The 14,066-nt window shown below is 45.4% G+C and overlaps 1 protein-coding gene across 7 annotated transcripts in view; it reads left to right on the top strand.

Annotated features, from left to right (window-relative positions):
* The window catches only part of npas1 (neuronal PAS domain protein 1), a 28,271-nt gene that overhangs the window by 10,788 nt on the left and 3,417 nt on the right, over positions 1–14,066 (top strand). For 3 of the 7 annotated variants that reach the window (XM_029844255.1, XM_029844256.1, XM_029844251.1), the window contains 7 exons: positions 5,694–5,761; positions 7,459–7,548; positions 12,560–12,734; positions 12,865–12,980; positions 13,209–13,405; positions 13,532–13,638; positions 13,804–13,951. In XM_029844255.1, coding sequence (XP_029700115.1) covers positions 5,694–5,761; positions 7,459–7,548; positions 12,560–12,734; positions 12,865–12,980; positions 13,209–13,405; positions 13,532–13,638; positions 13,804–13,951 — 901 coding nt within the window. The remainder of the gene's footprint in view (positions 1–5,693; positions 5,762–7,458; positions 7,549–12,559; positions 12,735–12,864; positions 12,981–13,208; positions 13,406–13,531; positions 13,639–13,803; positions 13,952–14,066) is intronic. The other 4 variants (XM_029844257.1, XM_029844252.1, XM_029844254.1 and 1 more) reach the window with 3 other exon arrangements.

Here is a 14,066-nt window from a genome sequence, read left to right as displayed (position 1 = left end):
GATTTCCTTTGTGTACTAATTGGACTCTGGCCAGTAGTTAACCGTATGCAAAGCATGAATCTAATCATTATCATTCCAAGTTCCACTGAAATTAATAATAAATTTCTGAACACATGTCGGCAAAAGCAAAGTACACAGGGTTGTAATTGCATCGGTTCCATCAGCATCACAATGTCTGGTCAATACCCGTATGCTAACATGATTGCACCCAGTTGTAGCCTCACAGCATTAAAGCTAAGAAGAGTTGTTGAAAGACGGATGTGAGTAGTTGTTTAATAAGAAGCACTTTGCACAGCAGTGTGAGGTGTAAGTGCATAAATGTATCAAGTTATTCCTTGTAATTGATAACTGCACTATATTTTCAGTGCAGTTATCAATTACAAGGAATTCTCAATGTGAACTCTGGGCATCATTCTGATACTCTAAGCATTATATCAACCTGTTGGGACTATTTGTATTATTATTAGAATTTGAGGGTCCCCCCCCCCTTCCTGATACAAGAAGGTCAAGCAGTTTAAGGGAGGCTGCAAATGCTAATTTGGATGAACAAGCCTACCCACAATGCATTGGTGGGGTTTTAAGTGTGATGCATGACTTTAATTCTGTTAGTGGAATGTGGTCAGATAGCCAACTTAAAGGGAGAGGAGGGTGAGAGAAGGGGGGAAGGAACAAATGAAGAAGGAATAGAGACAGAAGTGTAGAGGAAGGACACGGAGTGTTGGGTGACGGCAGTGCTGGCGAAAGAGTTTGGGGGTGGCATTCCTCCGCATTGGGTCTTGTTTACCGGGTTTTGGGAAATGGTGAGCGCCAAGAGTAAGGAGAGGAAAGAACGGAGGGTGGAGGAGACGGATGGAAAGGAGGGGCTGGTGTGGCTTTTGTCTGCTTCCCACGTTTCAAAGCCAGTCTTGAAAAATGAATAGACAGAGGAAAATCAATTGCATGACCTTCACAGAGAGAAAGAGAGATTGAGAGAGCAGAAAGGGGGGGTGAAAAAGGAGAGGAACAGATCGTGAAAGGAAGGAACAAAAAGCAATGGAGAGGAAGTAAAATGACCAAGAATGTTTGTTCCTCTTAATTGTGCAGCTCGGTGACAATTAAATCTTTTCCTCTAAATCCTCTGATAGTTATTAGCACACCTCACATCACCATCACTTTTTCACACCCAGGCCCAGTTTTGTGTGTTCCTGTTTACCCGCGAGGACATTAAAGTACAATTCAACTTTCCCGGTGGAAATTGTTCCTTTGGCACTAATTAAATGTTTGCTATTAATCAGTCTTATCGTGGTCAGAAGGTGTGATGGATTGTTTAGTCTGAATGGTAAAAGTATTTTAATTGTTGTAAAACCAAAAGTGAACAGATAAAACACCTCATTAGACAGGACACTTGTATAACCTGAGTAGCTCAAACATTAATCTGAGAGTCTGTGAAGTGTAAAGAGTATTAAATATCTGTGTTTGGATGAAACTCTTATCTGTGCAAAATGATAAAATATACAAAAGTACACATGGTCACAGTTAATGGTTTTTTTTTGTCCTTTTCTTATCTATTATTCTCACTACTGGTTCAGATTGTTGAATTGGGTTCTATTTCAATATTATCCTATATAACATTTTACCGTTTTTAATGTTTCTCCCGAGTGCTGCAGCCAGGGACATTTTTAATCCATTTAAAGCATGTTTTAATAACAACAATGGCCAGAATAATCTTTTTTTTTTTTGTTGCAATATGAAGCAAAGAAAGATGTTTATCATAAACCAGGCATGAAAAGAAGAAAGATTCAGAAGCATCCCTTACATGTTGGGAAAATACAGGGACACACAGAATTAATCAATACTAGTTGCTGCAATCAGCTAAGACCTATTTTTTGCAGGTTGTAAAGAAAGCACTGAATTCTGGGATAGAGGGGATTCCATCTTAAGCTGCTGACACTGTCTCATAAAGTGATGCTTCAGTGTCTGGTTCATACAGTCACTTGCTTAATGATCCACTATAGTTGCGATGGTTACTCATGCATTTACCTGGGATGAGTTATGAAAATGAATACATAAACGAACATAGAAGCTTTTGTAAGAACACTATGAGGCAAAGGTGTCTCCATCACCTATCACCTCGAGGCCTGAGTTCTTTCTGAAAAGCTGTAGCCTAAATCACAGCCGCTTCACTGCTGGAAAAGCCCCAAGAGTCTTTATCGGGTACAGTACAATGGCAGTCGGCAGCCACGGGGTCTGAAGTGTTTTAGTATGTCTGTTAGTGAGGTCAAACACACCTCTCTGCTTCTGAACACTAGTGACATTGACTTTCATCCCCCCCACTCCCCCACTCTTTCGCGCTGTCCCCGCATCTGCCTGGCCTCTAATTCACGACGTTTAAAGCAGCTTGGGCATTTGAGGGAAGTTAATTGCGCTCAAATTATGTTCGACCGCAAAAGAAGTGAGGAAGAGACGGAGAGGGATGGCAGGAGGGATAGATGTCAGAGAGAGAAGATAATTGCACCGGGGAGGGAGGCTACGATTAGGCTCGCTCTTTCTCCCTCCGTCTGTTGAACAGCCTGACCGTCACATTTGGATTGTTGTAAACAGCTTGGCATGTGATCGCGCTCAGGATTCAAAAGGGTAAAACCACAGCAAGTGAGCGAGGCTTGAGGAGCAGATAACAGAGATGCAGATTGATTAGAAGAATGAGGGGTCCATTATATCCACTACCTGACTGGCTACCATCTTAATCTGGCTTCAGTGATCCACCCTGTAGGCGTGAAAGGGACAAGCCATGTGCTGTATGGGTGTAGGAGTGATTACCCCTGGACTTATCTGAGACTGAATTATGTATCAGTCACAGTTAGAATGAATGTCATTCAAATGGATTCCCCATCTTTTCCCCTCGCGGAGCTCTTGGGAGACCCCGAGAATTGACCTACGAGTCAGACCATAATTAACGCGCCCGATGTTACCCGCTCCCATTCTGTCTCTTATTCCCACAGTAGAATGGGGCCTCTGTAACGTGCTGGGAAGCTAATGAAACACGCGTGTGACAGAAAGTGTTGATCACAGATCTCAGACGTAGAACTACACCTGCGTAGGTACATCGGTTTATTGAAGACAAACTGAAAAGCACCAACCAAAATGGTTTTATTAGCTTTTTGTCCATTAAAGTGGTCATTTAAAGATGCTGATATAAACCGGAATGTTTGGAAAGGTGTTTATTCTCATTACAAGTCATGGTAGCAGCCAAAATCCAGCTATTAGTTACCCGAGTTTGGATGTTTAATATGTTTTATCAGTAGAAAGAAGATCAGCTCAGCTCCTGTGACTTATTGACATTAATACACTTTCTGCTTCTGACAGTCTTTCAAGTGGACGTGCCGCTAAGCCAAAGCCGTTCAGAAGTCAGTGTTATATGGTGGGCCATCATTTTTAGCTGGACACTAAAACTGTTTTCTGATTGACTTCATTCTACAGCCACAAATGGCCTATATGTCAAGTTATTGACAGCTCTTCTCACAATCTTCCCTTTTCCACTTTGTGCCTTTTGCTGTTCTTCACTTTTACGAGGAATGAAGAATTTTGCATACCGGCAAATTGTCTTCAGTATTTGATATTGCCAGGCTAGTTGTGTTATTTATCAGGTGGGCAACTTTGTTTTTGGTTTTTTCCTCTTTTTTTTCTGCCCCTCTCTCTCTCTGACACACAAAAGTAGGGTTTCACAACACCATTACAGAAGGATCTTTGTTCTCAGGTCTTGGTATTAACACCACTAAGACCCACAATGTTCACATGTGCACTCTTTCCCGCACATCCCAACATGCACGCGTGCATACACAAACACACACACACATACCAGGTCCGGTGTTTTGGTTTCCCGGCTGCCCTATTGTACCCTGCTACCCTTTAATAAATGGCCCTCTGTGCATTTGTGTGTGTGTGTGCGCGTGTGTGTGTGAGTGTGTGGACTCATCCGTCAGCCCTCCTGGCCTCATGTCACATCCAGCGTTTCCTCCCCACTGACACAGCTCAGCACTACTGATCACCCACCGCCACCTTCACTCCTCCGGGGTTCTGTGACAAGAAACCCTACACACACACCTTCACACACGCCGAATCTTTCCCTTCGATTCGTGAATCATTCGGACTATCATCGCAGCACGCGCGTATCCTTTCTGGTTCGTTCTCTTATTATCTCGATGGGGGTTGCTTCCTCCAGACTCCCCCAGTTCGGCAGCACCGTTGCAGCCCCACAAGGGAGCCTGAGAGCCAAGCAGAGATCGAGATGGGTTCCCCATCCCCCTCCAGGCAGCAACTGGCTGGGCTGAAGGGTCCCAGCATCAGACCCCCTTTTCACAGCTCTGAATGGACTTGCTTATTTATATTCACACTCTGTCACACGGGGGGGACCCCAATCTCACAATGCCACTGTGGCTTTGTCCAGCAACTTAAATTTATGTGTGTGTTTGTGTGTGTGTGTGTTTGCGCTCGTCCCCGGGTATTTGCGTTGTTTAATCGGAGGGCATGCTACCCCTATGTAGTCTGGGCATGAGAATTCATTGCTGTGTGTATTCCTGAAGTGTGTGTCTGTATGTGTGTCTATAGCTCTAATGGAATGCCTCCCTCCTCTATTCACCAACCCACATCACAAGCAGGCAACTGGGCAGTGTGTGTGCGTGTGTGTGTGTGTGTGTGTGTGTGTGTGTGTGTGTGTGTTGTTGTGTGTGTGTTCCAAACCTCCCTCTGTGTTCAGTTGTAACCCAGAGCAGTGCTTTCATTTTCCTGTCATAACATTTATTGATTTCCCTCAGCCTTGCAGTGACACACACACACGCACACACACGTATTCATATACTCATGCACACAAACACACACACACACATAGTTTGTCTCTGTCGGATAAGGAACACTGTGTTCAAAGGCAGTCCTGTTGGACTGAGATTAGTTCTCAGGTATGGACTCTGCTCTTGCCATCACACACTTACAGGTACACACAAACACACACACACACATACATACTCACGTACTCGTTTTGACATAAAACAGTAAATACTGCTGATTGCTGAATTAATCTTCCACGTCACCACAGTCCCCTACGTCCCGGCTTGCTTGGAGGAAAGAGATCACTCTCATCTTCCTCAGTGTTTTCTCATTTTCGAGGCCGTACCCCCTCTACTCCTTTCCTACCTATCTTCGCCCACCCCCCCCCCCTCCCCTTCCTAACCACCTCCAACTCTATTTGTATTGTAATTGCCTTGGTAAACAGCACCATTTGGCACTGAAGCAGCTCTGATAGCTTGTGTTTGGGATGCATTAAGAGTGGCGATGCAGACACTGAATGTCTGTGCGCCAGCATGCTTGTTTGTTTGTGTGTCTGGCAGCGGCCAGGCAGCGCACGTCACATGGCAGCTCCATCCTTATGCCGCCTTTTTGTTTTCGCTTTTCTACTTTTCACTTTTCAAATCAAAATTAAACCAGGCAGAACATTTGGGGGTATTTAGCTGAGACTAACATACATTTACAATTTAAATAAATACGTTTTTTTTCTTGCATTATTCTTTAAGTGGATTTTGTCTGTATTACAGTATAAAACATTGAAATTGTATGTATGAGAAGTAGAAATGACTGTGGGATCCAGCTTTCTCCCATCACGTCTGGATAAACGTATCTAGGACAGGTAAATATACTGACCTGTCTCTTTTTTCTCTATGCAGTAAGACGATCATCTCATTCGCTGGCGACTGACATGTTTGAGCAGCACCTGGGGGCACATCTCCTGCAGGTAACAGCCACAGCAACCTTTCTGTCTTCCTTTATTCTCCAGATGAAAGGGATCTTGTGTAACAGCATTTACACTGTGTCACCAGCGTGTTGAAAAAGGCCTCCAAACCTTTTTCTCAAGCTCAGATTTGTAATATTTTTAGTCAAATAAATAATAACTAGATAGACTGAAGGAGAATCCCAGTAGTGAAGCCGCTTAAAGCACATAAAACCTCAAACTAGCAAGCGTTTCTATCTCCTAGGTGGTTGTTTTGGTTATGCAGGTTTAAAATTTCCAGCCTTCTGTCTCTTAAAGTTACATTTCAGTGCAGACTCCAAACACATGCTCTCACTTTTTCACACACGGACGCCTGCGCGTGAATCCTCGGATGCATGGACAGCGTCAACGGCTGCCAGAGAATGCCTCCATTCTCAATGACAGATGCATGGAGCCTGAGGGGGATTCTGGGGCAGGAGGGCTGCGGGGATAATGAAATGCAGGATGTAGAGACAAAGGCTGAGGAAGAAGGTAACACTGCAGATTGTACTTTAGACCGGAGGAGGAAGGGGAGACAGTTTGTAGTAGAATGGGATGAGGAAAAATGCTTTTATGTGTTGCGAAGTTGAAAGGCGCTATATATATATTTAAGTAAACACCTTGTTGATGTGGCAGTGAAGAAAAGAATGAGAGTAAAGAGGTTGAGAGCTTGGTAGTGAAAGTGTTGTGCTGAAACAAAGAGAGGTTACATACGTCTCAGGTCTCCACCAGCGTTTTAAAGAGGAACGGATGCTCAGGGAGCGCCGCTGATAGAAATCAAATTAACGTTCCAGAAAAACTGTATGATTCTTCACTCCCAGCCGTCCTCCTGCCATAATAGCCTGATAATTGCACTTTAGTTCCCCGACATTCAGGCGGCTGGTTTCTCACGACGACACATGACGCCCCACACCCTGGCCAGACATTTGCATACTGGATGTGTCAGTTGCATAAATTACCGCTGCCACTTTAAGCGCTGGCCTGCCAAAATAGCAATCATTCTTGCAGAGCAAAGTGGTCCAGGTGTGTGTGTGTGTGTGTGTGTGTGCGTGTGAGAGGCACCGTCGGCTCACTCCTGGATGCTTGTTATGACGATTAGTATTATTCTCTGAAGTAGTCCTCTCTAATGGTCTATCTGTACACCTTTCACTTCTCATTAGAATCACAGGAGGTCGTAATGACTGCGGATCCGTTTGTCTCACATGTGTTTGCGTAGGTGCGTGAGCAAGTGTGCGCACACACGGACGGAGATCCGGGACAAAGCTGCGGTTCTGAGTTTATTACAGTTGATTGATTCGACTCCAGTCTATTTTGTCACATCGCTCTGGTCTGTCTGTGGGCAATATTTTATATCAGCTGCTGCTTCCTGTCTGTTTATGGATGCAGTTCTTGTTGACAGTTGTTTGTAGATGCAGCTTGGATCTGTGGGAGTCCTTTCATGTCTACCCACTTGTAAAGGTGCATGTGTGTGCATGTGAGCAAGAGAGGGAGAGTGTGAGAAATTTAAAGAAGAAGCCAACGGGTGATGGGCTGTTTGCTCACCAGCTCATTGTAATTTGTTCGATACCCACTAATTGCTCTAATTTGTCTGTCTTGTTTCTGTTTGCCTTTTGTGTGCGTGTGTCCACGTGCGCACATGTGTCTGTGCACATGCACACATGTGTCTGTGCACATGCACACAGTCTCTAGATGGCTTTGTGTTCGTGGTCAGTCACGAGGGACGGTTCCTCTACATCTCAGAGACAGTTTCAATCTACTTGGGCCTCTCACAGGTAACACTACACACAAGCACGCACTCACAATCACACAAAGACACACACACACACGCATGCACGCACGCATACGCGCGCGCCTGAGTATTCTTTGTATACAAGTGCATTTTCCCACATGAACCCATCTTCTTCTGCTCACACTTTCAAATCCCTACCTGAGAGTGTCTCTTCTCTCTCCCTCTTTCCGTGTGTGTGTGAATATCTGACTGCTCTCTTTGCGCAGATCCCTGGAGTGTAACTCTCAGGGGGACAATGCGTCTCTCTCAGCTCTCTCCCCCTCTTCAGGTGCTCACCTCTGTTGATTGCCTGTGGCCTCTTGTACTGTGAATGTTAAGTCCTGCCATTTTGCCCAGATGCATAAATAATAACAGTAATTACTGGCCCAGCAATCAAAGTGTCGCCCCAGCGCACTGGGCCTGTCTAGGGGAACAAATCGATAGGCATCTTAAAAGCCACATTGATTGTAGGGAGGGGAAAAAAACACCAAGGGGGATGGGAAGATAGATAGAGACAGCCGGCAAGAGAAAGAGCGGGGGAGAGAAGGAGGAGAGGTGTGATAAGAGAGATGTTTGCAAGTACGCACAATCGGTACAGCAAGACAGGGGGAGAAAAAGAGAGAAGTCAGTGCTGCAATAACAAAACTGGCTCTGCTGATTGAGCGGTTACCCTTGATGACACTCAATAGGTTCTGGATGAGTTTCTGCTCCATCCAGAGCACTTGTGCTGTATTTACATTCGGAGTCATTGGTCAGTGTAAACTTTTTTATGATTTTCCCGGCCACTGAAGCAGCAGCTGCCGCGTGACAGACAGGGGGACAAAAAGGAGTTTACATGCTTTACTTGCTGGAGATTATTGTTCTCTTCAAGCCTGATTGTTAGCCCGTGTCCTGACGACCATGTGTGTACATCTAGATTTACAGTGCGCCTGCACACCTGCCCTGACTGCTTGACGTGACCACGTCGTATATAAAAGCTGTTTCTGGAGCTGTGTGCAGAGTCCAGGATGTTGCCATTAAAAATAAGAGAGCAGATCCTGGAGTAGATCCTGGCACACAGAGGAATGGAAAACAACTTGCTTGAATACTTCAATCCACTTTTAATAAATGTCACTGGGCTTTAGAAAACTAATGATGGCTACTTACACTTGTGGTGAGGACTTCTTTGAAGTGGGTCGTCATAAGCTGTGGCTCACTATGAGGCTCTGGACTCCTCTAAATTTGAATCTCAAATGCATCCCACTGTAAGTGCATTTCAGTCTTTATTTTTAATAATATATGTATTTTTTAAAATCTTTCACATTGTTCATTCACACTCTAAAATTTACATAGAGACCAAGCAGACCGGCCACAGCATTAAAAGAGGTTCCAGAACCACTTTAGGTACTGTTACTTGGATTTTAGTTTCTTAACACAAATTTCGCACTCATTTATTATTTTCTTTAAATATTGTTGTTAATGTTAACCAACCCACCACTGGAATAAGATTTGACCTACCGGTACAGATAAATCGAATATGGTGAAGGACTAAACAGGAAAAACCAGAGTGGAAGGTTTAGCTACCTGCAACAACATGTGGAGAAAAGGCAAAGCCTGGAATATTATTGTAACATCAGCATGTTACTTTGTAGCCACAGAAAACTGACTCAAATATGGAGGTCAGGGAGTCAATGCCAGACAAAGACACGGAGCAAAAATAGGACAAATACTTGCAGGTATAAAAAGGCAAATATAGATAGCTATAAGTATAAATAGTGGAGGTCAGAGGGGTGAGAACGTGAGCGGGAGAAAAAATGTACAGAAGTAGACTGACAATTACATGAGGAAAAAAAGAAAACAAAGGAGAGGTACAGAGGAGAGGAAAGGAGAGAGTGGTAAAGAGGAGGAGAGTCTGAGTGTGTAAATAGAGTTTAAATGTGCAGTAGGAATGAAATTCGCCTTGGGATCGCCTCAGTAAACAAGACAGTTGAGGCTTTGGTGGAGATGCTAATAAAACAGAGCTGTTCTTATCAGCTGAGCAGATGGCCTAACCCATCACATCAACTCAAACACGGCCTAAGCCATCAGCATTCTAATGAAATTATTTATGATCGAAGATTCCATTCAAAACCTTCAACATACAACAGAGCGTTTACCTACCCCACAAGATGAGAGGGAGCAGGGGGCCAGAGGGGCTTTATGATGAGGAAGAGAGGCAACCCAAAAGGGCAAATGGAGTGAGGAGTTGAAGGGGAAGTGTGAGAGGGAATATATAGTGTGTTCATGGACGCATGCTGTGAAAACATAGAAAAAGGGAGGACGGCCACTGAGGAGAAGGGAAGGACAGACCAACAAATGATATTCGGAGTGAAAACGTGTAAGTGGTGGTTTGTTTTTTGAGGACACGTTGCCCCTGCGGACCGCCCCCACCCTGCCGTCGTCTGTCCCCCTCGTCTGACCCCTCTTTCCTGGCCTACACCCCGGACCTCTCCCCTGACAGGGGTTGGGGAGAGGTGCTTAGCCGGCTTAGCAAAGGTCAGACACCTTGACCAAGGGCACAGCCTGCCGCCCACTCCCCTGGAGCCTTCAGGTATCATTTTCCTTCCCACTGGGTTTCCAGCCTGGTAGCAGGGGGATAAACCAGGGAATGTGTCAGATGGGGTGACGGGAGGGGGGGGGCACATAGCAGGAAGTGGAAGGATGAACAGAGCAGAGGAGGACATTGGGAAAAAGTGAAGAGCGGGGAGGGAAAGAAAGGGGATAAATGGGGTAAAGAGTGAGGAGGAAGGATGGTAGATTAAGGAAAGAGAGAATTGATCTGGGAACGGTTAGTATGCAGTCCCCGCTCCCCTTCCTCCCCCCCCCCCCCCCCCCCCCCTCCCCCTCTGCTCTCTCCCATCACTCAGTAAGGGCTGAGGCTGAGAGTGTGTTGTGGACCACTGCCCGGATGCCTCATACATATTAAAGCCCCTGCTATTATTTATATCATGTCTCTCCCTCCTCCGCCTGCTGCCCCCCCAGCCCCCCTCCCCCCCCAGCCCTACGCACGTGTACACGTATGTCTACACGCACGCGCAGGTTTGCACAGCTGCACTGACAGACAAGCGCTCACACAAACGGTGACACACAATGACACGCAGCAACACAAAAACAGTCAGTCTAGTCACATACGCATAGAAACAAAGGTGCACCTGATCTGCCGCCCGCTCGCGTGCACACACGCGCACGACCGGGCCCAGGTTTTGAATGATGACGTCTGCGGTCACACAACTGTCTGTTTCTGTTTTCCACGCCTGAGCCCGACTCATCCCCGTAATTGTTCCGTCTCTTTCTCATCTCATCATTCCCGTCTCATTTTTTTAAAAAAAATCTCTCTGCTGCTCTTGATGGAACGATACAATTCCAATAAGTTTTGAGACCAGTAGCCCCCTATTGCTTTTTTGTCTCTCTCACACTGTCATCCGTCTTTAATGAACAGAGGTGGGTCTAGGCTTTAAAGGGAGAAAAGAAGAATTCTTTTACACGCTGTATATAGTCCTTTTTAAAAAAATCTCTCCATAGTCAGTATACAGTTAATGTTGTAACACATCCATTTAAAAGCAAACATATATCAAATTAAAAGTCATTTACACAGCTTATTGCGGTTCTACCTGCAAAAAAGCGACTGTTTTTAGAATCACTGAGTTTTTAGAATCACTGAAAGCTGGGAGATGCTGCCTCCTCACCAGTTTAACCTGAATTTTTATACAATTCTACTTAAAAAATTGATCATTTTTTTCTTTCAAGGCGATGCTAAATTGAGTAGTAATGGCTAATCTGACTCCATGGCAGGACGTATAGTGGTATAATACAAATTAACAACGATGGGCATTAAAGGACAGGACCTTAATTACAAGTTTACACATTCTGATTGGAAGCATCGAGTTATTCAGGGCCAGTGAAAAATTCTTCATAATTTTTCGCCTTCTGATCATATATTTTATTGATTCTAAAAATACATCAACGAAAGTATGGAGGAATTCCTTCATTTGGTGAGTGTCGGGGCTTATAGGTGTTTGTGTGTTTTACAACAGGTTACAGCTACCAAAAAAAGGGCACCCTATGAGAATCCCCCCTTTCTGGGGCTGAGAACCTCAGTCTCTCCTCTTATCATCCCTGTTCTCTGTTCACTTGTCGTCCATGCTTTGGCCCCCCTCCTTCCCCATTCCCACTTCTTCCTCTTTCCCCCGGCTGTGATGTCCTTGAGGGCTTGCCGAAGCTCCCATAAAGCCTGCAGTAAATGGCTCTAATCCGGTAATAAATGGCTGTGTCCTACAGACAAGGGTGTGAGGCTGCTGCAGCCACGGCTTTATCAGATGGAATGGTATTGGCACACACACGCACAGATGCGCACACTCATTCACAAATGAAATAGAGGCTGAATGCGTGCGGATAAGCATACCTACACACACGCGCCCGCACATGCTCATTTACACAGCTTCAGATTGAATCACATCTCCAATTGTGCAGCTTTTATGGATGCCATGCAGGAGCAGCGCCACTATTACCTTTAAATGATTAGAAATGCAGCTTTGATGCATTATGATGATGGGATGGTATAGAGCTGTATGAGCTGTCGCGCTCCTTATGCCTTCTGGGAAAGACTGTAACTAAATGAAGGAGCAGGTAGGAAGACGGGGAATAAGAAGAATAGTAATGTGACCTTTAGAGATACTTGGAGTTCACCTGTTTTTAATCAGCAAATACAATTGATTTTAATCTCCCTGAGTTTTATTTGCGTTTGGCTGAAGTCTCTCGGTCCTCCGAGGATTCATTTACATGCCTGTGTGTGTGTGTGTGTGTGGGGGGGGGGGGGGTTGTCTTACAACCTTCACACCCGTCACTGAGTTGTAACCCAGAGCAGTGCTTTCATTTTTGTGTCAGAGCACATATTGATTTTTCCTGTGTGTGGCTGGCTGCAAGTGTCTCATCTGCTTGAGTTTTTTTTTTCCATGCCTGAGCCCCTGTTGTTGATCAGCGCGCGCGTTTCGCTTCAGGTGGAGCTGACCGGCAGCAGCGTGTTCGACTACATCCACCCGGCGGATCACGTGGAAATGGCAGAGCGACTGGGAATCAGGCCTCACTTGAGGGCCGAGGCCGGCTGCCACACGGCCCCTGAAAGCGCCTCCAGTTCGGCTTCCACCTCCTCCCTGTCTGGTACTCCTGAACCAGGTCTTGATTAAAATATACACATGACGCATCGTACAGAAGTGCTGTTATATAAATCGAACCGAGTCGAATAGTTAAAACAGAGAAACAAAGAAGAAAAACAATGGCATTTATGATCCATCCTCATTCACAGCAGCTCCCTCTAGTCCTCATTCCACCACTGATGATTGTCCTGATCGTGGCTTCTTCATCCGGATGAAGTCCACACTCACTAAAAGAGGCCTGCATGTGAAGTCGTCCGGATACAAGGTACAGCCGCACCCCCACTATTTATCAGTCAGCACTATGGTAATCACGTTGGACGGGACATCTGTATCTTATTTCATGCTAAGGGGTTCTGCAATAACTGCTGCAACACCACTACTGCTTCCTTCACTTCAGATTTTGTTTCAATATTTAATCTTGTTTGTGTCTTTTTGTATAAACTGGTTTGCCACCTATGAATCATCGCGTACGTGCCTGTCTTCTGACGGTCAGGTGATCCACGTGACAGGACGGATCCGCTGCCGCCCTGCTCTCGTCCCAGGTTCCACACGCTCCGTGCGCCGACCGATGGGTTTAGTTGTGCTGGCACACACGCTCCCGCCATCCACACTTAATGAGGTCCGCATGGAGAGCCATATGTTTGTTTTCAGAGTGAACATGGACCTACAGGTCATATATTGTGAGAACAGGTAACACTTTTTTTTATTTATCTCACTTCTGAAATGCTTCTCCTTCATGTTTTTTTAATGAGTCTTGAGAAGATCACATTTTAAGTGTGTGTGTGTGTGCGTTTGTGTGTAAACGTATGGCTACAGGATCTCAGAGTATATGGATCTCACCCCAGCTGAGGTCATTGGACATACATGTTACCACTTCATCCATGTAGAAGACCTGGAAAACCTGCGCCAGAGCCACGAGGACTGTGAGTCGCAGACATACGCGCGTGCATGTGTGACTATTTAGTCACTGACGCGACTTCTTTCCTGCGATCGGCGCCCTCTGCTGACGAGGCTGTGAACTGCACACCTAATTACACAATCGTTTCCTGTGCTGTGTTCTCGATTCCTTTCCTCCCTCTTCCACTCAGTACTGAGGAAAGGTCAAGTTGTGACCGGATACTATCGTTGGCTTCAGAGAAGGGGGGGCTACCTGTGGATCCAGTCTACCGCCACTGTCTCCATAAACCACAAAGCGCCGCATGAACGCAACGTCATTTGGGTGAACTATGTGTTGAGGTCAGCACAAACACTGTTTTACTTCACAACCTTACTTGCAAATGCAAAACTAGTTTTACTTACCAGTTCAGCAACTTCAGCACCAGGAATCTCAATGGAGTATTTCTCATAATTC

Source organism: Takifugu rubripes, chromosome 11 (genome assembly GCF_901000725.2).
Source record: "Takifugu rubripes chromosome 11, fTakRub1.2, whole genome shotgun sequence".
NCBI classification, from domain to species: domain Eukaryota; kingdom Metazoa; phylum Chordata; class Actinopteri; order Tetraodontiformes; family Tetraodontidae; genus Takifugu; species Takifugu rubripes.
The sequence above is the reverse complement of the archived record's forward strand: the minus strand, read 5'-3'. Positions and strand labels throughout refer to the sequence as shown.